At 38.5% G+C, this 27,815-nt stretch overlaps 1 protein-coding gene across 2 annotated transcripts; it reads right to left on the bottom strand.

The window, feature by feature from the left end:
* Positions 1-1,417: 1,417 nt before the first annotated feature.
* tcf3b (transcription factor 3b) lies at positions 1,418-21,244 on the bottom strand. Of its 2 annotated transcripts, none has more exons than XM_053513026.1 (21): positions 20,682-21,244; positions 18,579-18,675; positions 16,734-16,806; positions 14,011-14,084; positions 13,833-13,905; positions 13,435-13,475; positions 13,153-13,285; positions 13,006-13,052; positions 10,505-10,604; positions 10,190-10,326; positions 9,728-9,854; positions 9,119-9,177; positions 8,830-8,908; positions 8,430-8,503; positions 8,094-8,306; positions 7,298-7,409; positions 7,056-7,197; positions 6,725-6,778; positions 5,929-6,167; positions 5,233-5,380; positions 1,418-3,990 (listed from the first exon to the last, which is right to left on the bottom strand). In XM_053513026.1, the coding sequence occupies exons 2-20, from the start codon at positions 18,651-18,653 to the stop codon at positions 5,235-5,237; spliced, it is 1,998 nt and encodes a 665-aa protein (XP_053369001.1). In that variant the 5' UTR covers positions 18,654-18,675; positions 20,682-21,244; the 3' UTR covers positions 1,418-3,990; positions 5,233-5,234. The 2 variants fall into 2 exon arrangements, with proteins under 2 accessions (XP_053369001.1, XP_053369000.1); XM_053513025.1 differs by having other exon boundaries at positions 8,094-8,309; positions 20,682-21,243.
* Positions 21,245-27,815: the final 6,571 nt, after the last annotated feature.

Genomic DNA, 27,815 nt, shown 5'->3' with positions numbered 1-27,815 from the left:
CTCTCAAACAGCTTGTTGGCATGTAGATGGCGTTGGATGGTTGTTATGGAGACTTTGTGACTCCAAAATGCCACTCTTTGATGCAGTTCTGGAACAGCTGAAGATTTTTTTTTTTTTTTACTTCTCTTATTCCTCACTGTAGGGGGGGGGGTGCGGCGGGGGATTCCTTTGACTGTAAATATGGGGAAGTTACTATTCTCTGAAGCCATTGCAGGACTTATGAAAGTCGTCACACATCAGCCTGAATCTGGTGTTCTCTTGTCTTTTCCATGTTAAAAAACCATGTTATACCACAAAAAAAACAGGAAGTCATGAATTATTAATAAAAAGATTTTAAATACTCTGATCAATTTTAAAAACTACAGTAAAAATTACAAAAATATATATATATATATTGTTAGGGGTGCCAATAATTGTGGAACAAGTGATTTTATTTAAAAAAAGATTTTAAAAAATGACTAATTTTTTTTTTACTTGAGGTTAGATTCTCCTACAATTTTCAGTGTGAGGTCATGCTTCTTCACTAAAAAAATAATTTATTAGAAGCCTAAGAACACATCTTAACCAGGGTGCCAATAATTGTGGAGGGTGCTGTAGTTCTCAAAATTGGTGTGTTGAAAACAGAAAAAAAAAAAGACAAAAATCTGAAATAGATTCTTGTGACAGTAAGACAACTTGGGGTGGTCAAAATAATGAAAGTTTTCTATTACATGTTTTTATTTATTTAACTTTTAAAGGTATACAAGATTCAAATCCAGACATTGAAAAAATGTATAATTTTGTAATTAAAAATGGCACATTTATTGCTACATTACTGTTATATACAGGACAGAATCTTAATACCTACTTATATATATATTTATAAAAACAAAAGACAGAAATAAGAGACAGAAAACACGCACATGAGCGCACGTGCGCGCACACACACACACGGAAGGAGGCACTCTCGAAGCCACAACAGCAGTGTTCTGTATTGTTCTTGTCCCCTCTAGAGTAACAGTGGTGTATTAGGATAGAAACGTTGGGTAGGACATTTTGCTTCAAATCAAACAGCAGTTTGTATTAATGCTGTGTGTTGAAAAGCTGGAATATATCCCATAAAAATATAAACTGGTGAAGGACATGCATGTTCATGCTTTACAAGACTTGGAAAACTCTGAAATTTAGTTGTGTGTGAAACATTCATAGTAATTGCAAACAAATGTAAAATGAAAAAAATCATTAGGCATCACAAAATGCAGCCCCTTTGCAAATAACTTTCTCCACCAGACTGTAATGTCATACTTGTGTAACTAAACCAGCATACAATAAAAAAAGTAAAGAAATAAAAAGAAGGGAAAAAAACAATATGGTTTTCATTAAGCTAATGTTGATGACATGCAAAATTAGACAAAATAAGCCCATTTGTCATTTTATAAAATTCAGACAACTGTCAACCCAGAAGCTGATTTGGGTTCTCACTGTTAGAGGCCTTTAATAAGGCATTTCTAACATGTTTATGAATTTGGCTGGTGGTGAAAAATACTGCTAACAGTCTCCCTCAAAATGGAAGATCCTTCTCCCACAGTTTGACATGCTTTCCAAATCACAAGTACTTGGAAAAAGACACTAACAGAAAGAAATGGGAAAAGAAAAAAAAATGGTCACACAATAAACAAAAAGTGAGTTTAAGCACAAGCATCAGATTACTGACAAATCACACATACCTAATCAGAAATTTATAACTTCATGGAACAGTAAATGTTTTTTCCTGAAAATGAAATGTCAGTCGCAAGACTTTTCAGTCATACACTTATTTTGAGCACTTCAGAACATATTAAAGATAAATGAAGAATATTTCAGAAGAAAAATAAATTTAGGCACTAATAAGGCACCAAATATGACTGCCTTGAGAATGAGAAGGCCACATTAAAAATATTCAAAAGGTCAATTATGAATCCCACCCTCAGTAATCAATATGCAATCCTATAATCTCTTTTTGAAAGCAAATATCGGTATCTAACAGGTGTCCACAACAAAGACTGTAGACGGGTTAAGAATTAACACTGTATTATCTTTCATACATTACATCATCCATGTGATCACACAAGGTAAAGATTTTTTTTTTTCCTTTAATCAAAAATGGATAAATTATATACTGTCAAATGAAATAACAGAACTGAAGTGGCAGTATTCGGACATACAGCAAATGAGGAGTATAATCTATATTTGAGTGCACATTCAAAACCAGTTGCATAATGCGTTCAAAACTGAGATGAAAGCTGGGCAATAGTTGCTTAATAACTAGATTTCATTTTATATAAAAAAAAATATATATTGTAAAGGAAATTGTAATTACCTTTCCTTAGCAAAATAACTTCCCTAATAAATGGAAAGATTTTCATCCATCAGTAACAATGTTTTGATACAACAGGCTTCCATGATCTCTCAAACTCAATCCAATCATTTTCCTGTGTCTGTGTCAGAGCTAAATGAAGCCTAAACATATACAGTAACTTTTACACTTACAGATGCTGTTCTAGGTCAGTGGGACACAGCTGAACAGAAAAGACCAAAAGTGGACATCAGGCAAATAATTTGGGGCCGAACTGGTAATGAACTTCTCCAGTCATTTAATCATACCATGCCCTGCTCTCTCACTTGAACAATATAGAATTCTACGCTTCAATTTAATAGTGATTTTTTTTAAATTTATAAATCTACAATGTATATACTAACAAAATATATATTTTATATATACGTTCTTACATTTTGCTCAAGTTAAATTAATATCCTTTATGCATGTATGAGGTGGACATAATGAGGTTTCAGTGTTTTGGCAACAACAGTCTTCTAGAGCAAGTATGCCTCTTTTATTTTAATTTTATTTAGAAAATGCTCTGAACCAGTGTGTTAGGAAAGACACGAGAACAATGAGAGATGTGCTGGAGTTTTACTCTCTGCAAGTCAGAGTATCTTCAGCTGGACCAGACTTACTGAGCTAATGTAATGCTCACACTGCTGGGTATGAGGGCTTCACTCTGGGTTTATACAGAAGACAAGATAATTGAAAACAAGCAGGAATGCTGAGGATGACGCCACACGCTGGTGAATTTGCTTTAAAAAACCTACCACATACTTCCAACTGGTGCCTTAAGTTAACATGGACACATGGCCTTGAGTGCTCTCATGAGCTCTGCGTTTGCTCTGACTGGCAGAACAGCGAGTGAACACAGTCTGATGTTTAAAAAAAAAACTAAAGTGTTATTCAAAAATGAAAAATCTCAGCACTGACTGAAACCATTAGTTTCATAAGAGTGGTGATTTTAGCTGGTCTGCGAGTTTTCTCCTTTTAAATATAGACCCAAGTCTGGAGGAACTAGGGCATGTTGGGATATGAAATTCCCCAAAAGCACCACAGGTTCTCTCCCACTTCACATGGGTTTGGTTACACAACATATGTAAGACTGTACCTTTAAGCAGGGAATGCCAAGCTACATAAAAACATTGCTCATTTACAAGCAACTCCCAAACAGATTTGTTCCACACGAGTAAGCAATTTGCTTCAGTGTCACATATAAAAAAGTAACAATTATTTAGGCACGAATCCTTGATTTAATTTTGAATTTTGCAAGATTTTTCCCCTCCTACTCTCAGCTGTGGGGTAAACTGTCCACAGTAGATATAACATATCTATCCCTGTGTTCCATCAGTTCATAGAAACAGAAAAACATTATTATAAAAAAAAAAAAAAGAAACTTAAAAAAAAAAAAGGAAAATTAAATACAGAGTTCTTCACATTTACGCTGGTCATCACAATCAGGAGTGCAGCAAAATGGGTTGTCAGTTTGGCCGTACATTTGTGTTTCTGGACGTGTGAAGATGCACCTCTTACATTTCATGGACGATACACTTTCCAAGTCAACATGTGTGAAAACGCACACACGCACACAGAATTCGAAGAGGATGAAGGAAGAGATAAAAAGGCCACTTCTTCCATGAGCCTAAGATCTGCAAAACAAGTCATTTTCACATTGGATTAGACAAGAAAATAGAAATATACACTGCTGGGCAAAACAAGTAAATAAATAAACACCTGGATTTGGATAATTACTGCAGTAATTAATATGATTCAGCTGAAAACAACTTTAACACTGATGCAGTGAATAGCTTCTCATTTCTTAAACATCTATGTCAGAACACATCCAGTGGTCATGGAAAAGATGTTACTCTTTAATAAGGGTCAAATTATTAGCCCGGCATCACAAATAAAATAAATAAATAAAGAAAAATAAAAAAATAAAGAAAACACACAACCAAGAAAAACTGCTAAATTTGGGAATGAAAAATGCATTTTTAAAATCTGGAAGGTCAGATGTGAAACGTCATCTTTGAGGAAGAAATGTGGTTGGAAAAGCATCCTAAATCCCAAAGTATAATGGGAGACCACTTAAACAACTGAGAAATTTTATTTTTATTTTACAGTAATGCTTAATAGTAAAAGTACAAGCTTTTCTACTCGCATAATATGATGCAAACTCAAAGGATTAGGACTAAACAGCTGTGAAGCCTTAAGGAAAGCACTCATCAGTGAGGCTAATTCGGGAAAAAAAGGCTTAAATTTTCAAGGGAAAGCATCGACTGGATCACTGGAAAAGAAACATGTAGTCTAATGAGTCCAAATTTACCCTGTTCCAGAGCGATGAGTACATCAGGGGGGAGGCAAATAAAGTAATGCCTACCACATAACCCTGTCTAGGCAGTGGATATGGGCATGCTTCTGTTGGTCAGGTCTAGGTTCAGCAACATTGTGTGCCCAAAAAATGAGGTCGGCTGAGGAACTAAATACATTAATTAACCAGGTTTTTTTTCCGTCAAAAATTTTTTTTTTGCCCTTCCCTGATGGCACGGACATATTCCAAGGCTCCAATTGTGAAAAATTGGTTCAGGAAGCATGAGACATAATTTTGACACATGGATTGGCCAGACGTGAGTCCAGACATTAACCCCATTAAGAATCTTTGGGATGTTCTAGGGAAGGCTTTACACAGCAGTCCGACACTCCCATCACCAGTACTTGGAGAGAAATAAATGCGACCTTGGACAAAAATAAATGTTGTAACATTGCATGCAATAGTGTCCGATATTCATTTTCTAGCCAGGCAGTGTACTTTGAATGTAAAGATAATGTAGAATTTGTAATGTTACTAAAATAATCTGTTCAAGAATTAGCTTAAATCTCTATAGACCTACCATCATATATGCCCGACAGAACTGTGTCCATCTCCTCCAAGAGCAGGATGAGATCCAGGCAACTGCATTGGAGAGTCACCCACCACTCCGGACACCTTTTCTTCCTCCCGCCGTTTTAGGCATGCTGCCTTCGGATTTAGATTGCGCTCTGAAAGACAATAAAAAGAAAGGTACACACATGAGGGAAATGGATGAGAAAAATACAATCAATATAAGGGCTTTGTTGTTAACTGTGATTGTAACATTAGTCTACAGTATGCCAGAATGCATTCAAACAATGTTCTTACAGATCTCAAACACTCCGAATAAGCCTACTTCTTTAATTTACAAACCACAAATCAGTAACAGATCAATGACCCATTACACAGCATTTTCTAGTTTGCAATAATAATCTAAAGCAATAAATCTCCAAGTGACGTTTGGGCGACATTAAAGGACTTGATTCTTGTTTTTCTACACATCTCAGGCAGGAAAACCCAATTCATTAAGTCTCCTAAAGAGTATACAACCAACCACATTGTTTCCCGCTGCTGCTCTTGCTGCGTCAGAGTTGTGGTGTAGAACACCACTGTACACACACACACACACACACACACACACACACACACACGAGCTCATGGATAACAAAGGACAAGCATTTGCAAGTATTAATCATTCAATTTATTTATGTTTAGAATTTTGTTTTACTGCACTGACCCCGGACTTGTTGCTCCAGATTGAGGATGACGTTGACTGCTTGGTGAAGGATAAGCAGTTTGGTCTGTGGCTTGTCTGTGCTTAGGTGCAGTTGACACATGCGGCCCAGCTCTTTAAAGGCCTCGTTGATGTCTCGCACACGCAATCTCTCACGCGCATTGTTGGCTACACGTCGCTCTTTCTCCCGTTCTATCTTTACCTCAGCTGGCAAATCTTCATCATCCTCGTCATCATCTTTACTATAGGGGGAGGAGAAGCCAAAGTTAAAAAAAAAAGTTTGTTCGTTTTATAACCACAGCAGTCTTTATTCATTTATTTTTAAAAATAATAATAATAAAAAAAAAAACATTTAAATCTATAAGATTTTATTCTAAAGACTAGGTTTTGCTTAGTAGTGCTTTGTGTGCATAAATAGTTCCGTATATAACAAAACCTGCATTAAAATATATGCATTCATACCACTTTTAAAACTTTGTCCAACAAAGAGAAAGATTGCACTGCACTGTACCTTAACTGATTCTACAAATATCTGATTCTGTATATACTTCTGCAATAATGGGTATCACTGACTACTATTAAAAATAACGACTGTTTGTTTAATCATACAACAGCTGACACACAGCAACGGAATAAATTATTCACCATTGGTTAATTGTCAGATATGTCTGAATGGGTTTACTATGAATCGTGTACAAATGTTTGATACATGAAAAAGATGTATAGCAAGATATACAATGATGACTGTTTGATTTTGAGGCTTTTCAGCAGTGCATTTTATGGTGGGAGACAGACTTACTCATCTCCCTGGTCTGAAACACTTGAATGGATCTGGAGGGAAAATGCCTCCTTTCTGAAAACAATGTGAGAGTTGGGAAGGGGAAGGAGAAGACCATGAGAGGGAGCAGGGTGCCTGGGATAAGCCCCGACACTTTAAAAACAGACTTGGCCCTTTGTTCAAGAGCATGAACACATTAACACACAAATATAACATTAGACATAGTTCGCTGGAGGTTTAACATGTGATTTAAACCACCCCGTTTCCAGTCATGCAAGATTTGGAACACATACCCAATATTTCATTCATTATATATCTTTAATATTGGAACATCACAGAAGGGAGCCCGTACCTTGTTCTGTTGCGAGATGCTTTGGAATCCTTCTTTTCTTCTTCAGACTTATCTGCAATGGACGAGTTCTCATCATCTTCTTTATCTTCCCTTTTAATATCGGCACTGTTTGAGGAGTGTATAGCTACGCCTCCTGGCAAATCTGTAGTCAGAGAACGAGCATTAAAACGCAAACAACCACCATAAATCTCATTTCACGTTTGAAGGTCACTTGGTTCTAGATAGATCTGGTTGATACTGACTAGTGAAACCCTCTGGTGCTCCAGCAGGCTGCGGTGTGCCTGAGGCATGGGATGTTGGTAATAGGCTGCTGTTGGGAGGGAGGCACGCAGGGTCCTCATGGTGACTTCCACCCTGACAAACAGGTCAATGCAGAGAAAAGTTACTAAATGCATGCATTTGTAAGTGCCATTTGTCATCTTCATACTCCGTGACAAAGCTTGTTTGGGAAAGTTGCCCATCCAATGAGCAGGTTGTTTAAAAAAAAATTTGAAAGATACCACAAAATCCTTTGACTGCCTTATTTCATGAATATTACTTAAATTAGTTCAATAATATTTTAGCTATTTATGAAAGACAGTGCTTTCTATCATTTCCACTCACACAGTGCACTTTTAATAAAATTGTCATTAAAAAGAATTGAGGTTCTGTTAAATGCAAACAGTAAAAGATCTAAGAACTCAATAATAAACATGTTCATAATGGTGGGTTATGAAGCCACAGACTATTCTTCAAGGAACCCTAATGGTCCTAACAGTTACAATATACCAGCCAATATTTCGGTTATCACAAATATTTATCAAGCTAGACTGTCACTGAGATGTCTTGTAATAATACTTGTAACATGAAACAAGAACCTGTCTTTAGGAGACTGACTTTTAAGTCCCTATTGGAGAATTATTGAAATTATAGCAATGAGTTAATACTTTTTCTAAACTCCCCTGACATTTGGAATAAGTTTTTCAAAACTTAGTGTTAATTGCACAAAACCCTACTTTAGAGATGAACTCCTTTTTGAATGGTAATTGGTGAACTCACCATAGTGGGATGTCTGTTGGCCAAAGCCATCCCAGCACCAGGGAAGCCCTGGGCAAGGCTTCCCAGGGCTCCATTATGAACAGAAGAGGATACAGCACTCAGCAGACTGTGAACCTCCGAGTGTGCGCCACCAAGGCCTGAACCTGGGCCTTGACCCACTGCATGACTGCGCAACACATGGATGGCCTCCTCTAGATGATCCTCCATTTTATTCTGCTAAAATAAAGCAGAAGATGAGCACAGCAATAACACTGAACAAAATAAAATATATACAATGTTTGTGACTATTTGCAGCTTAACACATTGTTAGCCTTAAGAAATGTTGTTAATACTTACAAGTGTATGTAGTCCACCTTCATAGCTAGGTGAAAGGGCTGTCTGGCTAGCAGATCTTGGCCACTGAGAAGCACCTGCCAATTAAAACGTCAACATCAATCAAACAAGAAATATGTAAGAAAATTTTTGTGGTACCACATCAGAACAGCAGAGGGCGCTCCTAGTACATATTTGATAATGGAAGCTCATTTACAGTCCAAGCACGTGGTCACAAACTCCACAGCTGGGATCTGTTCTAATATCAGCCTTTCCTCAAACAAACATTACTTTACAGTTTTACACATGTACTAAAACAAGATTCTGGATTTACTTTAAAAATGTTATAAAAAAAAAATTAAAGAGCTCCTGGTATGCAGCTCTAATACAGGCAGAATTTACTAAAACACTGCGTATGACATACCTGCAATGCCCTGGGGCGAACCGACTGGCGTAGAGGGTGTGGAGGGGAAATTGTTGCTGTTGTGGTCTGAAGGGTAGATCTGTGATAAATAAATTATTGTGAGAGTCCCCAGTTATTGTCATTAAGCCACAAATATGATATCCAGTTGTATAGGTAAAAAACGAGCATGAGCAACAAGCATCTCCAGCAGTCGCCAACACAGCAAGTATACTTTAAACACTCTAGCAGTAAACCCAATCAGTTTTAAACACAGCATGATGGGCAAAAAGTAACAAGTCCACACACTCACCGAGGCTAGGGCCTTTCCAATCTCATCACCTGAGCTGCCTGTAGCTGAACTTCTACTGACTGTAAGAGAAGGAAGTAAAGGGGGGAAAAAGAATTACTACTCTCTGAAAAACAGAAATTTTAAAGTCTGCCTTGATGTAAAAGTGGAATAGTTCGTATTATAATCACTGATATTAGTTCATTAACAATGCTTAATTCACTTTTTTTTTTTTTTTTCCCCTCACCAAACAGACTTTTAGTTTGTGATTAATTTACAGTCAGCTCTTAGGAACAAAGCTATCTACATGCCAACTGGATGGATTGATATATAGAAAGTTCGAGCTCAAAGGAAGATTTAAAAACATTTTAGCTACAGAATCTACCAACCTAGCTAATGTTCGAGATGAACGGCATATTTGACAGGTGTCTAGGGCAATAAAAATAAACCATTTATTTCATCTCCATCGTTCAAAAGCATCAATTTAAATGCCATCCTCTGGTCTTTAATAAACCGAGACTCAAATAGTCATACTCCTGCATGACAGCATCATGTCAAATAAGAATCTTAAGGCAGGTCAAAAATACAGTAAAATGTGTGACTTAAACCCAAGATGTATGAATGATTTCACACCCATAATGCTGTCTGCGCCGTTAATGGACGACGTGTGGTTGTAGGCTCCAGAGCCTGAATGGAAGCCATTGACGTCAGCGCCATGAAGAGGGTAGTTTTGTGGTGAGAGAGGCAGCGGCTGGCGCTTCTGAAACAACATGATTGCATCACGTTTATTATACGGGGTCACTCAGCTTGTTCATCTATAACACCACAGGGTCAAACATAATGTAATGCGTAGAAAAAAAAAAAAAAGAAGAAACAAAAAGTACCATACTGGAAAAGAGGCTGTTTTCTAGAATTATTGATGGTTTAACTAGTATGTATTATCCAAATTCTCTTGGAACATGCAAATGCTCATGACAGCAGAACTTAAAGAGCAGAGTTAATTCAGCCAGCAATCACAGAGAACAAAAGCATAAAACAAAATCGCTCGCTTTAATGGCTCAGGCTGAGCAGGGTAATGGACCAGTGAGGGCTCACCATCCTGTCCTGTGGATTGATGGCAGTGAAGGAGCCTGGCTGGCTGATGTGGGGCGAGTTTCCCAGCATGGCGGAAAAGCCTGACTGGCCCAGAGGCCCGGAAGATGCCCAGGGGTCAGAGGAAGGGTGCAGACCCTCTAATTAAAAAAAAAAAAAAAAAAAAAAAAGTAAAAATATCCTTTTTATTACGCAACTACATTAAACAAGCAGCAGATAATCGCTTAAATTTTTTTTATTGATTTTAAATATTTTCTTGAAACGTTATAATGCATTAAGCCTTCAACAATCCAGTCCAGGTTGTTAAAATTGACACACCTTGCATGTAGAAAGATCCGGGGTATACAGCACCCGATTTGGAGCCTGGATATCCAGCGCCGTCTCGTGGATACTCGTCACCGGACGTGGAGGCATACACCTGGCCGAAAATAAAACCACATACTGAAGCAACAAAACTGCATCTGTGCTTAAGGGAACAATCGAATAATGACCTAAACAGCAATATCTGCACAGCTGTGCATGCTTCAGCTATTCAGCACTCCAGAGAACTGAAGAAGGGCCCAAAGAGTTTGTCGAGTGCTCTCAAATCTGTTTATTTTCTTTATTAATTTATATACTGGGCAAATGACGTGTGCAAGTGTTTCCACAGTGCTCCCTCAAATGAAGTGACAGGGACTGGGAACACAGCATGCTGGGAAAGGTGCCACAGCCATGTCGCGGCACAGTCTGTGCATCCTCTTGCTCTCTCCCATGAGCCAAAAGCAGGCGAGGGTGGGCACATACTAAAGGGCATCTCTAAAAGCCTTATCCAGATCAAGTCAAGCACCCTCGGGATGTACTGCTCCACAGGATCAAGCAAAAGCATTCTCTGTGTCTATAGCACCGATTTAAAGAGGTATATTTTTCCCCTCAATTGACCAGATTGAATACGCCGAAATAACAAATAAAAGGATCATGAATTAATGTAGCAGAACCCAAAAGCTCCGGCAGTTTGGAGAAAGACATTTTCAGACTAATTTTCCGGCTCAAGATGCTGATCTGTATTTCTTGAGTACACCTCACACAAACAACCACATGCTGCCACATATCACACACTCCTACATAACAGGCCACTATATACTTGTGTCATGTACGATTCCTATGAATCTCTGTACACACGAGAATACCGGGGGAAAGTAGTTTGGAGCCCAGTGGAGAATTGTCAAATCCAGCAAACTGATATTTCTCTTTTTCCTGTAATTTGATTTAACCGGGAGAAGTGGGAAGGGAACGGAGAGATGCACTTCTAATTACAGAGCCATCTGCCTGCTCCTGGAGCCTGTCCAACTCCACAGGCAGCTGGGCTGAAGAGAAGAGAGGGAGGAAGGGAGAGAGAGAGAGAGAGGGAGAGAGAGGGAGGGAGAAGACAGGAGTAAGGGGGGGAGGTAGTGAGAAGTGACAAGGGGAGAGGTCTTGCAGAAGGAGGGGGGAAAGTGGAAAAAAATAGACTGGTCACATGGTAGCTACAGACCAAAACCTGCAAAGACAAAATGAGATGCAGCCTTTGCCCAAAAAACTCATAGTACTTGGGAGTTATTAGAAAACAATGTTTAAGTCCGACATCAAACACAAACCAAACTAATTAAACCTTTGACTTCACTGCAAAAACAAAAAAAAAAAAAAAAAAAAAAACAAAAAAGAGCCATGTATTTAGTAAGAGCATTGGAAAGTCAGTGCATGATTTAGGGTAGGAAAGTCGACCGGAGTGGCCCATTTTGCTGGAAGAGTGGGTGTGGGGCAACAGGAAGTTACCTAGCAGATTGAGCATTACACTGCTGCAGAAAAGCAGCTCTACAAAAAAAGGGGGTACAACTCAGGATCATCACTAGCTATTAATCTGAATGAAGACATGTTAGTGAAAAAGAGAATGAGAAGAAAATGAATGGAACAAATAAAAGGGGCACAGAAGGGGGATTCACTTCTGGTGCCAGCGTGCGGAGAGAAGGACACTGGTGTGTGTGGTCAGACTTGGGTCGATGGGAGGCGAGTGTAAGGGGTGGGGGAGGGTGTGTGTGTGTGTGTGTGTGTGTGTGTGTTACAAGCGTCTGGAGGGCACATGGTAAGCTCATTTGGCTTCGGACCAAGACAAAACAATTACCCTTTGAATTCACCGCAAGCGCAACATTATTAGCAAACATTATCAAAGGCTTAAGCCTTATAAACATATGGCCCTTAGTAAAGTTGCATCAAGAAAATCCTTGGCCAAATATCTTTTTACAAGTTTAACTCTCAGACCTTCCACCGTTTCCTGTTTGAGCAACATGTCCAAAAACTGTTGGATGTGTATTTCTATAGCAATGACTTTGTTTAAATATGTTTCTTTACAACATGGACGTTTTCCACCCCGGGTGTGCCAGCAGTCTCTGGCAGAAGTCGTATTTACTAATCTTGGCCAACATATACGTCAAAGCAGATGAGTGCTGGGAATCCTAGAAAGATTTGGACTTTATAATATTAATACAGCACTCATTCCCCAGTCACCTGGACGTGGTGTTACCCCCCCCTCGGCATTTCCCAAATTAGCTGAAGCATGTTCACAGCTTATGGAGCACAGGTGTGTGACGGCCCTGCTATTTTGTGCACATATTCAAAGATCCCACAAAGACAAGAAGGCTGTAGCCATACAGCACCATAAAGCATTTTTTACTGTGGACTTCGAATCTTTGTTACAATGCAAGTGCATGAGTCCTGTCACAAAACTACTGATGCTGAACTTGCTTTCCAAGACCTTAAGGGGGGTGGGGGGAGTATCTGAAGGCAGCGCTTATGCTTGTACTTACAGAAGATGGCAGACCTGGTGGCTTCCTAATCTTTTTGGGCTGAGTGTCTGAAAAGAGAAGTAAGGTTGCAAAGCTGTCAGCCAGAGTCTCACACCGGGCTACATATCTGACAGTTTACAGTTTTGCTGCATTAGCAAGTTTTCTTACCGATGTTCCCTTCTGGTGGACGTCTCCGAGGATTGCTGGAGAATGCAGGGTAAAACTGAGAGCCAGACTTTAGACTTGAGGGAGACATGCCATCAGCATTGGACATCACAATGTCTGAAGGCAAGAACCCTTGCTACACAGACAGAACAGAACATACCACCAAGAAATATTTACGCTGCTCTTGGTCAACCATGTAAAAGCAAAGTTCTGATCAGAGAAATCACTCAGTTGTCAGTGAGTTTTTTTTTCCTAATAGCACTACTTTATTTTTTTTTTTCTTACCTGGGCACTGAATGAAGAATAAGGTCCCCTTTCGTTCTTTCCTGTATGCAAAAAAGTACATTGTTAATGGCCATGCAATGAACCGGGTAAGACACACGGCTAATCATTTGTTTAATTATATTAATAAGTTATAATATTTTATATGACATTAGTAAATTAAATAAAGCCTTAGATTTTGGATTAAAAACAGCAAAAAAAAAAAATCCAATATCAGTGGATGAAAGTTACAAGTCAGCCCCTCCCCCAAAAGTAGGGGCCTCAGTTACAAAGAGGCACTGTTGTTCCAAATTTAAGGGAGAATTTTTGCCTCTGCTTCACAAACGAACACACACACTTACACACACAGTGAAAGACACAAAGACGCTCAAAAGAAAAAGAATTAAAAAAAGAAAACCCACCAGCAATCCCAGAGTTGAGGAATGGGGAGGACAGCCCATCATGCTCGCTGTAGTGAGAGCCCTCGCTGTAACTCTGTATTTAAAAAAATATATACAAGTTAATTCCTAATTTTTCCTTCTGCACATCACAGCATATTGGATGCCTTAATTTACACAAATGTCTCCGTCTCTTACATACCCGTCCATGGTTAAATGAAGGGCTACCCTGCTCCCCAGCAGCCCAGGGACTAGAACCGCTGCGATCATCTAATCCTGAGATACACAAGATGCGAGGAAAGTTAGTGACAGACGGTACGAAAAAGCTCAACAGATTCAAGTCGAGGAAAACATTTAGTTCCTTCTGTGCTTATTCACATGGGCTTTTATTGACATTTGGTTTGTGAATCTCTGATTACAGGAGCTGCTGCCTCAAAGGCTAAAGCTATGGATCTCATCCTGGGGAATCACACAGGCCTAATGAGCTAACCAATGTCATTCAGCAAGGATTAATATCCAGAACTATGTAGAGATTGTTCATTCATTAGCAGCTCGTTATAATAAAAAATATGTAGAATGGGGACTGTGATGGATTGGCAACCCGTGCCATAAGATTCCTGGGATAGGCTCCAGGCCCCCCTTGACCCTGTATACAGGATTAAGCGGTATAGACGATGAGCGGGTAAAATAGGGAAAGAAGAACAACAGATCAAAGCAACATAATGAAAAGAATAAAGAAGGCATTTTGTGCATGTTAACAGCTATGCATTTTTTTTGGGGTTGGGGGCGTGGGTTGTACAACTGCAACCTGCTTCATATAGAAGACGACATATACAGCATCTGTTTTCAAAACCACTATGAAAGAATTTATGAAAGCATACAGAACCTAATTTTCATCTAACACTCTCCTTTCTCTCCCTGTTTTATGCCTTAATGCTCGCTAAGCTCTCCGGAGACACACGGCTTAATTGCGTGCTGATTTGCATAATTGTGCATATTAATGCAGTCACTCTATGAATATTCATATTCCCCTTTTGAGGGAAGAGGGGGCTTCGGCGATCGCAGCGGCTGAAGGCTGAGCATGAGTGATGAAGCTAACAAAGCAGTGCAAATAGCGACATCCACGCTGACAGACGTGATCTATGAAGCCTACGCAGGCGGCATGGCAAATGAAGTGGGCACCAACCGGCCATATGGAAGAATACAGGGTATAAAATAGTTTAAGGTGGCAACATGAAAATAGGATAAGCCATTCAGAGGTAGTGAGAGGTGCTACATGTGGGCTGATCATTGCAGGGTTTTGATTTAAGCCTTCACATGCATCTACAACATCTCCTTGACAGCTCTATAGACCTCCAATGAAGTTTCAAAACCTGTGTTGGTACCGTGTACTTCACGATGCTTGCAGTTTTCACACTCCTGCAATACAGACTTTAAATGAATGAATTTAAATGAAGTGCAGTCGTTTTCAGTTCCAGTTTCAATAAGCTGTAAATAGGTTCACATCCTTCCTGGTTATCTTAATAGGTTTGGTAACAGCTTGTGGAGGGAGTTACAATCAGAGCAACACACACACACACACCACTGACAACACTTTGGGCCAAAATATTCTACCCAAGCAATCAAGATATATTAAATCCCAGATTATAAGGCAGAGGATTCTTAACATTAATCATACTCTAAATGCAAAACCATCCACGCAGAACAGTTGAGGCTTTGATTTAAGTTAAGCGTGTGTTAGGCTGGAAAGGTGTGAGCAGGAGGGAAATGGGCTGTGTCCTGTTAGAATACTGGCTGACGAGACAGGCAGCTGTGGAGGTGAGTGAAAGGACGGCCGCAGGAGCCCACTTGGGAAGATCTCTCTGGTAAACACGGGTGTCTAGATACACACCAGGAAAGTGAGCTGAGTGTTGGGGGTGTTAAGCAGGGATTTAATGCAATTAGCACCCTTCTGAGCACTTTTGTCTTTAGAAACAGACACAGCACGAATAGCCTTTGCTTCATTCAGGATGGTTAAATTATTGCAGTTGTACATGTTACACTTGAGTGTTAGTTCAAAAAGCCCTACTGAGTATTTCTACAAAGATATGTTATATCCTCTCCTGCTAAGCTCAATGAATTAAAATTAAGTCAAACATCTCATCAAACAATGGCTGATTAAAGATCAGATGTCTACTTGGACATAAAAACAAAAGTGTCCCAAAAACAGCACTCCAAGCCTGCTAAGTCCCAGGTTGCCAAAAGTCAACTTGTCGAGTCTGGACAAATTTGTATGGCTAAGTTACTTCAACAGATTACTGACCGGTTCATGGACTAGAGAATTAATTTTCTAATTTTTATACGATAGCTGTGCAAAACTGAGAAAGATGTCACTGATCTTGCTCAGCATGTTCTTCGCAATCTTCATGCTGGGCTGCTGTGGAGCTCTTGAGATGGTAGGGGGCATGGATGAAGCTTTGTTTCAGTGCAGAGCCGTTTCCTGCATGTCAACGGGGGAGAAAGTGCTCTGTTGTTCAGGGGGAGGAGTGTTTTATGCTGTGAGGTGGGGGAATCGTTTAGAGACCTCTATTTAACCCTTTGTTCTCAGATTGTTCTCATTGAGTGAGATATTTGGTGTGTCGATGGGGAGAGAAGAACACAGGTCTGAGAAAAAAAAATCTAAGTGAAATGCAAGGACACCTCAGGCTATTATCAAAGCTGTAAAGGGGCTGAATGACATAATACATTGCCGTATGTCAAGAATTAACACAGAATCTGGAAAGTAAAGTTGGGCAAACAAAAATCAAGTAATTTGAACTTGACATTTTAACGTTGTGTTATTTTGGAGATCAGCAGATCAAAGCATGAATGTGTCAAAGGAACGAGGCTCCAGTAACAGTATACCAGAAAGTGAATTTATTCACACTAGAAATAAGAGAAACTTACCCGAGCCACCAAACTGACTGCTGGCAAGCGTGGTTGGTCGAGTCTTCCCATTGGCCACAGGGGGCGCAAACATCTAGAGTAAAGGCGCAACATAAAAAAAAAACATGAGAATAAAGCGGTAATGCACTAAGGACTAAACATAGCTCAATCCAAAAAAAAAACCTAATCAAGAAACCAGCCATGTAGTAGAACAATCTTCACTGCAAACAAAACAATAAATGCTGATTGTGATGTATTACAAGTTTTACTATTTTTAACTATAGTTATAATGAGGTAATATCATGGTTTTAAGCTACCATTAGAATAAATGTATGGAAATCACTGTCACGGCCTTCGTCTATGATCAACACTATTATATAAGAAAACCACATAATTTTAAGGGTCTAAACACCCATCTCTTTACACTCAACTTGTATTTTCATACATGTCAAACAAATATTAAATTAGTAAAAGAATAGCAATTTTACACTTTTAACACACCAGTTAAAATCTCTGGTGAAAAATGGTTTTAAAGAATAGGTAACTTCTACACCAGAATTTAAACAGACTCCAGCAGAGCTCCACATGTATTTATTTCATAAGCTTCACTCTGTGATCATAGACATAGCACCTTTAAGCAAGTCAACTAAAATCCAAATTTCTGAAAACAGCAACACGCCGACCTAGTCATGGCATCCTTAAACTTTTGTCTCCCTACTACAAATTTTTTTTTTTTTCGCATCAGCCCTACACAGCACAAAATTACAGGCTTACAAGTTTTACATTACCTTAGGATTTTGGACATTGTTTAGGGGAATTAATTATTTTAAGTCATCATGTCAATATAGCAGGGTTTAAGGTGATCAAAGGGGACAGCTCTTCTCTTTGTACAAACTTTCCTACTGAACTGTACAGAGGAGGTACATAAGAAAATTCCTGATAACAATGGGGGATGAAGTATTAATTACACATCTCTTAACTTATAATATCAAGAAAAATAGGCAAAATATGACAAAACTGAACTAAAATAATTTGATGAATACCAATTTTTTGTAGAAATAAAGCCAAAAATAAATCTAATTAAAAAGCAACAACAAAAAATAAACCTCAGGTTCGATTAATTGAAATTACAGAAATAAACTAGGCACTGTTCATTAAGAAAACTTGTGGCATATTCTGGCAGTACCTGAAATGTCTACATTTAAATTAAATACCAATAAATCTGAAAATAATAATAATAATTTTTAAAAAACACACAAACAGAATGAAATGATTTTTGTGGTGATTAGTTTTTAACAGCTCCATACCAACTGACAGCTAAACACTATTTCTAATTCTAATGAAATATAAAATGTTTAAGCTGCATCATTTCATCTTTCTAACTATGAAGTGGGAAATTAAACTGACTTTGAAATGACAAACTGTTGCTTGGCAATTACATAACACAAAAGTGTTTGTTGCATTCCTCTCATAATGCACAGATGCCTCGTAAAATTATAGCAGCATCGACAGAATATTTGCACCATTTGCTGCAATTTCTTTGGGTAAGTGGACCTATGATGCATGCTCTGTACAAAAATGTGATCAGTGTAGACATGGACTGAGAAGTAAAATAAATGGATCCATCACAATGTGACACTTCCTTTCTTACCACACACACACTACATGGACAATTCACTTGCATGGAAACCTTTAAAACTCCAAAATGCAGATCACATTCACACATCGCTGCACATTTCAACAAAAGATCACAAGCAGGTAATGAACTTCTCAAGTGCTTCCTCAACCAAGCTAAACTCCACATCGTCTCAACCCCCAATCCCCCAGTGGCCCCACCCCCACACAGACATGTTCACTCTTTCTTACCGCACTAAAATCCAAGAGGTCGCTGAGTTCCTTATCTGTTTCGACCGCCATTCTGTGGCCCTGCTGCTCGTTCATGCCCCGCTGTCTTTAAAGAGACCTGCAAGAGAAAGTTTAAACTGACATGGGGGGAAACGAAAATAAAAACTCCTGCTGCTGTAATGCAAACATGTCAACCCAGGAAGAGGCCAGAAAAGTGTCTTAGACAAAAAAAAAAAAAAACTAATAAATAAATTTGCAGGATATTTAATGTAACTATTAACATAAGAAATTAACGCACACAAGAAGTCCAGAACATTCTTGCCCCACCCTGATGCAATCTCATCTTCAGAATGACAACTTTGGCCATGTGTTGGAATAAAAACTAAGTTGTACCAAGTTAATAATTTAACATTTAAATTGTGCCCAGGGTCAACATAAACAGCGATATTCTGAAGAAACACTCAAGTACATATTTGATTTATAATGTCTGTGTTGCTTCTGTTCCACAATGAGCAGTCAAGGCATAATAAAGTTACACCAACCAAGAGAAGTCTTTCAAATGACCACTTAGGTTTCAGTGTTTTCTCCACTCTGGTATTTCCTTAATGTTCAAACAAGGCCTTCTGTAACTCTTCTATGTTTACTTTAATTCTGTTTTTTTTTTTTTTTAAACAAGAAACAGGAATTAATCACTGTTTCAACATACAAATGTTCCACCTTTTTTCTGAAACTGCACTAGACTAATCCCCCCCTCCCAAAAAGAAAGAATCAAAGAAAACCCCAAGAAAACAACCAAAAAAAATAAAATTAAATTAAATTCCTCCTGACAGTCAAGCTTGAGAATTTAAGGTCTTCTTAAATTTAGGTTTCAATTCCTCTATTGTCTTTTATTTACACATCAGAAAATTAAAACCACACACAATAACCTGTACACGATACACTACATGGCATGGTAGTATGCAACCATTTCTGTTGTACTCTCCAGCACACATTAGCAGGATGTACAACCTGTTGTGGTGCATTGTGTTGACATGGTGCTGAGGGCTTTAGTGTGCAACCTGTGGTCGCGTGTCTATTATGTAGAAGGAGATTTGGGACACGGCTCAAAAACCTACCTATGGCTGGTAAGTGAGGAGGATTAGGGAGGAAAAAACAAGCCGACAGAGAAGACATGAAAAAACAACAACAACAAAGTCGGATTATAAAACTTGTGTCCCATACAAGAGGCATGTGTTATTGCGAAGATAATTTTTTTTTAACTAGTAACATTTCCCAGACTATTTTTTTTTTAATAAAAATACAAACATTTATAACAGATAATAAGCTCATCATTAAGACACCATTTCCAACATAACCGAGGCAAAATTTTGTCCTGTTTCAGCACGACATCCCGGATATTCCAGGACATTGTGAAATTGTCAACACTCAGAGAAACTGATTATTTAACATTTATTAGGAGTAGTAGTAGTAATAATAACTGAATGAGGTGTAACAATCCAGGTTGGCTTTGTTTTGTGTAATTCACACCAAAGTTTATAAGGTTTAACTCAATGGAAAATGTGAACTTTTGCTGGAAGAACTGTCTCTGATGGAGTGAGAGGGAGTACAGAGAGAGAGAGAGAGAGAGAGAGAGAGAGAAAGAGGACTGGTGGTTAAATTACTCGGGCTGTTCTAGTGGGGGTGGGGGGCACATGAGGAATTTCCTGCCAAACGTGCGTCTACAGCCCGAGTAATTTCACCACTGCTGTTTGAAAAGTGTTTGTGAGCACAGGGAGTGAGAGAGAGAGAGCGTTCAGCCCAATTGAACTTGGTTTACTCGACAAATTAAGCATGCTGAAAACGCTAACTAATGATTTGCATGCACAGCCCCAGTTCAGCAAGTCGGGTGCGAGTTAAACAAAGTTCACCCCTAAAAACTAACAGTTTGATTCGGAGTCGCATTACATCAGACACAAAACTTTCAGCTCGGTTTTCCCCCCCATAGGCTCTCTGTTCACACTGTATCATCACTAACAGAGCCATTAGAGAGGAAATGGAAGTTCAACACAACAATAAGTGACTTCATGACTAACACACACACACACGCTCGCACTCGACAAATGAGAGTAAAATGCAGCACGCTACCTCTCTTTCGGAGATGCTTCACATCCAGTGGTTACAAAGAAACCCTGAAGGAGGAAAAAGAACTTGAGCACGCTTTCAAGCTCGGCGCATGAGAAGCGTTGGATCACCATAAACCCGTCTCTTATTTGCACTTCATCCTTCGGTGAAGCAATCCGCGTCGTGAATACAAAGTGTACAAAGTAACCCGGTCGGGATCCAAACCGCCGCTCGCTCGCTGTCAGCCAGCCACACGACTTCCCCCCCTTTTATTATTATTATTGTTGTTGTTGCTACAATTGAGATGGATTCATTCTTCTAGTAGACATCTTAAAGCTCCTCCATCCACATTGTCAGCAGCAACAACGTATTCCTCCGCATGGAAAAGAGGGGGCCTCAGCGCCAGCGGTGTCCAGTTTCAAAATGCCCAGAGGAGAAAACAATAGTGTCGCTTGTTTCGAAAAAAAGCGATACTGAAATATACCGGACAGGAAGCGCGAATTGAGCGTTTTAAGTCGTGCATACAGCGCAAAAAACACTGAACACTTAGAGTAAAGTAGGAAAAAAATACCAGTGCGAACTATATATCCGGGCGGACGTAGATGGTAGGATAATAAGCCGTGATGCTACAGGAGCAGCACGCGATGGAGAGATAAACCCGAAAGCGATTAGCCTATCCTAGAACGAAGAGAAGTAACGGACGGCTAAAATATCCAATAAGACAGATTTTCTTCGGTTAAACCCCGCCTCTTTTTCATGACGCCCGCGGTGTGCTCCATCCAGTGAGGCTGTGTAAAGGGGCTTGAGATAGGGTTTTTGTTACTTTGGTTAACGTCGCCGCCTGCGCTAAAATTTCAGCAAGGGTGCAAAAGACACGAATAGACATTAAAAACGTTTTTTTTTTTTAACTTTAATTAGTGATACACAATCACACTCATGCATTTTTGCACGCGTTTATTTAAACCTTTGGATAACAGATTTGGGTGAACTCCAAGGCTATAAACAGGGAATTGCACAAGATCTAGCAACTCACAATACCAGTAGTGCGTTAAGCACAGTGTTAGAATGGTGCACAACATTAACTTGTGCGTATGATTGACTTTTTCTCACGATTGTTTATTTCGTAGCTAAACCTGACCACGGCTAGGGAAGTGGCCTGCTCTTTCCCTCCCTGTGTGATTCATAAAGCTTCCCAGGGTTTGTGGAGGGAAGGGAGGACGGGGGGGGGGGGCAGATAGGAGTCTGGGATCGTCACACAGAGTGGGGGAGGGGTGGACTGGCCACAGAAACCAAGAGAGGCTCCATCCCAAACCGCGCACTACAGTACTAAATAGGACGCAGCCCGGTGGAGCGACTGGTGGCGTGTCGTTGTGCCACGGTGTTTAGTGTAGTAGTGTCCGGTTTGGGACGGCGCATGAGAGTGGCCTCAGATAGAGAACTGGGTAACTACTGTTTATGTAACGCTCATGATGATTTCAAAAGAATCCCATTCAGGAGAGAAAATATAAGAGTTCAATAATACTGTTAATAATATTAATGATAATCATAAAACAATGCTAATGAATTAAATGTAAAATGTACACTAAGTTGATTTAAAGAAATAATCATACCTCATCAAAAATGTAATTAGTTGCTGGATTTATATAATCAAAGGTATTGTCAAAATATTTTACTGTACCTTTAGTATTTATATTTCACCTGTGCAGTGCAGGTTGGGGACCTTTAATTAATTTTAAGGTGAAGCTTTAATTACCTTAATGGTCTTTCTGTCCAATTATGTGCACAATTTATTTATTTATATTTATTTACCTATTAATTTTTTAAGCATCTTAAGGTGGATACCAAAGATCCAAAAAAGGAAACCATGCACGGGAACGTGCTGGTGACAAAGAGGAGTACAGTTTGGTACCTTTATTTACAGGAAGTGTACAGTCATGACATATATGTAATGAATTTATAATGAACTTAAATTTAATTGTGGTGATGTTGGTCACTGGGGAAAAGTGAAACTAAGAAATTGGTAAATAATAACATGAATTTCCCATGAGGAAAGAGCTTCAGTAAATCGTAATAATTAACCCCTAGGGTGTTGTTTGGTGTGTGTATGGTGTATAGCTGTTAAACATACCCTTACTGTTTCTACTGAATAGAGAAAATGTTCTTTGTTCAGATAAAATATATATATATATGTTATAATGTGTTTTTTTCCTAAAATAGATAAGAGCTGATAATTGTAGTGTACTTGTGTTTGCAGTGTAGTTCAACCCATGTAAGAACAGCAAGGTTCACTACAGAGCTTGTAAACGCTCCAAGTAGTTTGTAGTAACAGCTGGGCCTGACATGGAGAGCAGGCACTAGGGCAACGAGATGGAAGAAGGGAGGGTAGCGATGGACAAAAAGAAAAACAAAAGAGCATGAGAATGGAGTTAAAGTGAATTACAACCAATATGATAAATGACACAAAGGATTGTGTGTGTTTCAGACTCTATTAGCATGCGCCTTAAAATGAAAATTGGAAATATGCCAGATTTTGCACAAGCTTTTTATACTGACTAGGCAGAGGTAATTTCTGGAGATTTTCATATGCATGGTAGGACTCATTATCTGAAAGAGTGACTCTGTTGAGCCCTTAGCACTTCCTCCTAGCTATTCCCCACCCTCTGTCCTTAATTAACACCAGATGTACAAGTAAAATTAGCATATGTTTTGTACACTTGTGTCAACATATAAAATATTTATTTATTTATTTATAAAAAAAAAAAAAAATATATATATATATATATATATATATATATATATATATATATATATAAAATATTTATTTATTTATCAGAATATTATGCTTGGTTATAGATGATTATGTATAGAAATTAACCTGTAATTATAATTTTATATATGCCTGGAAAGCGAGCGCTCGACTCAAATGAATAAGTGAACTGTAAGTACTTGAAGCCATATGTATATATATATATATATATATATATATATATATATATATATATATATATATATATATATATATATATATGTGTGTGTGTGTGTAATGTGTGTGTATATGTATATATATAATTGCTACTTCCCTGCATTTAGTGATCCGGCCAGATGTTCAACATGCACCACACTGCACTCGTCGACTACCTGCAGTGAAGGTTGAGATCTGAGATGCATACGGTACTGATTAGACACAAAAGTAGGCCAGCCTACTCCGTGAGCCCCAAAACCTCCACCATCCCCCATCCATTTCCATCACTTCATACACTGACTGGCTCTTGTCAGTCTCAGGCATGTTTCAATCTTTTGTTTAAGATTAAGGCTTTATTACAAATAATTTTTTTTTATCTATGCAAAATCTCTTTTGCTGCTTTTATATTCATTTTTTTAAGCTGCTATATATTAATTAACTTAGAAAAAAGAAATAAAAGCTTTGCTTCACAGTATGCCTGCTGGTAGCCAGGGTTAGATTGATGGCTCTGGCCCACTGCCCATGTTCAGGGTCTATCTACGCAGAAGGTGGGAGAGAGGGGGTGAGAGAGAGGAATCTATCTGTTTTGCTCGCATGGCTGACAGTAAACTGACCCCCGCTGAGCTTGCTTGATCGGAGGCCAGTATAAGGACATCGAAGCTGAGACATTCACCTTAACAACCCCCCACTGCCTTAGAAAGGGACCATTTATTACTCCTGTCTGGTTGTCCGTGGACATCATATACTGGATTCATTTCTGGTTAATTTTTTTTGAAGCTCTAACTTTTTAATCATACAATCAGGCAAAAATACAAAAACATTAATGAAGACAGCTAAAAAAAGTAATGCAACTGAAAGCGCACTTTTGACTTCCTTGGATGAATTCATAAGCACAAGCATAAACTTCCATAGACAAAAACAACCCCACACTGATATCAACACACCTGCCTATACAGAATCCCAGTTTGTGTGGTTTTCTAGAGCAGCTCCTTTTCTGTCACCTATGCATTGGGTAACGTGAATGGGGTACATGTTTCCTGTTTACAAATCATAAGATCTCCTGCCCTGATGCACAAACCTGTGTGAAGAAGCATAGATAAATCACCTGAAGCAATGGATTACCAATAATATATAATTTTACAATTATGTCTATGTAGATTTCAGATGCGCTGAGAAGCTCTATAACCTCAAGACTGTGAAAAAGATTTGCATTACATAACTTACGTTCTCTTAACAATTAACAATGTGACACTAGAGAAATGCCGTATGTGAGCAAGAAAGGCAGGAGAGAAAGAGGGAGATCAATGAGTGTAGGGAGGATGTTTTTTGAGAATATTGTGGGTGTTGTGAGAGTTTAACAATAAGAAAATCGTGTCAGTGTACATGTGTGTGTGCACGCACGTGTGTAACACAGGATGGAGTGGGGGGATTATTGCTTTGTAAAAGTGATGAAATGATGTCTGTGTACAATGCAGCTGTTGCTGCCGTAGATATGCAGCTATGTCTAGCTGGTATTCCATTTCTTTCCTCTCAGTTTGTTTTCTTTACTTGAGTGCCTACACTCATGGTATATGCAAAGGTTCTACGATTACAGATTGATAGCTGTTATGTCTGTGTGGAGGCCAATCCCCAAACATTTTTCTTATACTCTAGCAGTCTAGAATTAAATAAATTGTTAAACTGACCATTCTATGACGCCCTTTAATCCTATTCATGTCTAATGTTAGGGCCCAAATTAATGTCATGGGCTCATACCGAAGGAAACATGATCAGGATGCCTGTCATAATATTTCTCGTTTTTGTCCTCTTTTCTTTTATCTATTTCCTCTCTCTCCCCTCCCCCTCTTCTTTGCAGATTAGAATTCATTAGCAATCAAAGAGCCTCCAGAGAGCACTGGCTCTTAATTACCCACTCATTTGCATTTTTGCATATTAATGACTGCAGAGTTTTGGTGTGGCTTTTTGCCGCAATGGTTTAAAGGCACCTCAGACTGGTTCTCTGGGGAGTAAGTGATGCCCGTAGGCCATGTTTCAGGCCTGTAGTCACTAACAGCACAGTGTGGGTGGACTGCTGTTAGGTGCACTTACGACACAGGGGTTAAGGGCCAAGGTCCCTAATCAACATATGAAAGAAAGATCTGTCTACAGCATCAGCAAATTATTGTCATATGGAATCATTAGCAACAGATCCTGGCTCTAACACACTGCAAGGATAGTGTTTCTTTCTGTGATGTGACCTGATTATTGGTTAAAACAATTCCAATTCCAAATCCGAATTATTATCATGTTTTACCCATTTTAAATTGCAGCCTTTTAATGAGTATAATTAAGATACATTCTTCTATGTTGAAAAAAAAAAACTATCCTGGTGGTCATTGTTAAAAAGGCAGCAGGAGTCCTTACAGCTTCCGTCATTGCAAAAAATCTCTTTTATACTCTTTCCTCACAAACACACAGACACACTTTAATACCCTAAAGAAAGAATAAGAAGACCAAACAACAATTTTGTAGTGTTTTGTTATTGCAATATATTTGTAAAAACATGAATAAAACCAGTGACTGGTCTGTTCTGTTTAATTATTAATTTCCACTCAATTTACATTTAGCTTAAAGCTTTTTCATCAAACAAGGGAATCAGAAAAGTTACTATTCAAGACATTTTTAAACAAGAATATGCACCTTGTGTCCAAAACGTTCTTCTAATTTAAAAAAAAAAAAAAACGCTCTTTGAAAAATTATCCAGATGATGTTTTTTGCTAGGGCCACTATTAGAAAAAGGGTACTAAACCTGTAGTTTTTCGTGTTATTAGGGTGGTACCATCAACTGTCCTTGTACTTTTAATATGTGTCTTTAATCTAGAAAGGTTGAACTTGTAATTGCCTTAACTGAGATAAAATACAAAGTGTACTATTGAAAAATAGACCTGTGTGGGTTATTATTATATTATTATATATTATAGCTAGAGTGTATTATAGTTCTCTCTCTACACTAAACAGTTGATTTCACTAATTAATTCCAGCCTATCTGACTGAAGAAACATGCTAATAAACTGAAAAACTAGTGAAAACGGTCTACATGATGGTATTCAGTTTCTGGAGCTGTGGCCTGGGTCATCTCAAGACCTAAAACCACAGCAGAAAATTGGACAATAGTGAAGAAGTCAGGAAGTAATCGAGAAACCATCTGCATGATGTTCAGGAAGCAATCAAGCAGGCATGGGTTGAATGAGTGACACCAGAGTACAGCAGCTATCTTTCTGTCCCTATGCCCAGCCGGATAAAGCAGATTCTGAAGAATAACGTACTCCATACTAAATATTGATTGTTCTATAGCAATTTCATTGCATAAAATACCAGATTATTCTTTTATATTGATTGTCATTAACAATTTTTTAATGTCATTAAAACATTGAACGTTTTGCCATCACTGTATATTTTACAAGATTTGTTTTATGTTTTTTTTTTGTTTGAAGAATTAATTATCATTTGGCACATTTTGTGTGCGAGATCATGGCTCCAAGCTCTATTGTGCCTCCTAGTGGAATAACAGTCACTAGCTCCTTCTTGTAATATTTTAATTCACTTACCAGTTATGACCATTTTAATTAAGAATACTAAATACATTTGGTACAAAAGTTGAACACGTAGGGTTAGTTTTTTTTTATGGTGTTTTGGGTGTTCAAGACTGAACCGGATAATCTGTGCTAGAGCACAAAAACACTATGTAGAGAATAGTGTTATTCATAGAGACTCTGTACTCATGGAATTCCCACAATGCTTTGCGATAGGATCGTGTGAAAATGATGAATGATACCTGGTACGAAGCAGCCGTTTGTACTTTTACTAGAGAACATTCTGGAAACAGGCTGAGATGGACTGGAACATTCCGACAGTGTTGAGGGGGGAAATGTCACCTCAAGGAGGTAAAGCAATTTTTTAGGAATCGCAAAACGTTTATAAATAACACCAAAAAAAAAAAAAAATAATAATAATAATAATAATAATAATTATTATTATTATTATTTAAGAAATCAATTTCTCACTTGTAATTTCCAGTACAAACCCCACTTCCTGTGCTGTTAGCAAAGAGGACCAGAAACATCTCAGAGAAATGCTGTGGTACTTTATTACCCCAGTCTGGTAGGTTAGAATTACCTACAACACATTATATAATTCATTAAATATGAAGCCCTCCA

The sequence above is a fragment of the Clarias gariepinus genome, chromosome 15, assembly GCF_024256425.1.
Source record: "Clarias gariepinus isolate MV-2021 ecotype Netherlands chromosome 15, CGAR_prim_01v2, whole genome shotgun sequence".
NCBI lineage: Eukaryota > Metazoa > Chordata > Actinopteri > Siluriformes > Clariidae > Clarias > Clarias gariepinus.
Note: the sequence above shows the minus strand (reverse complement) of the source record. Positions and strands in the feature narration are given on the sequence as shown.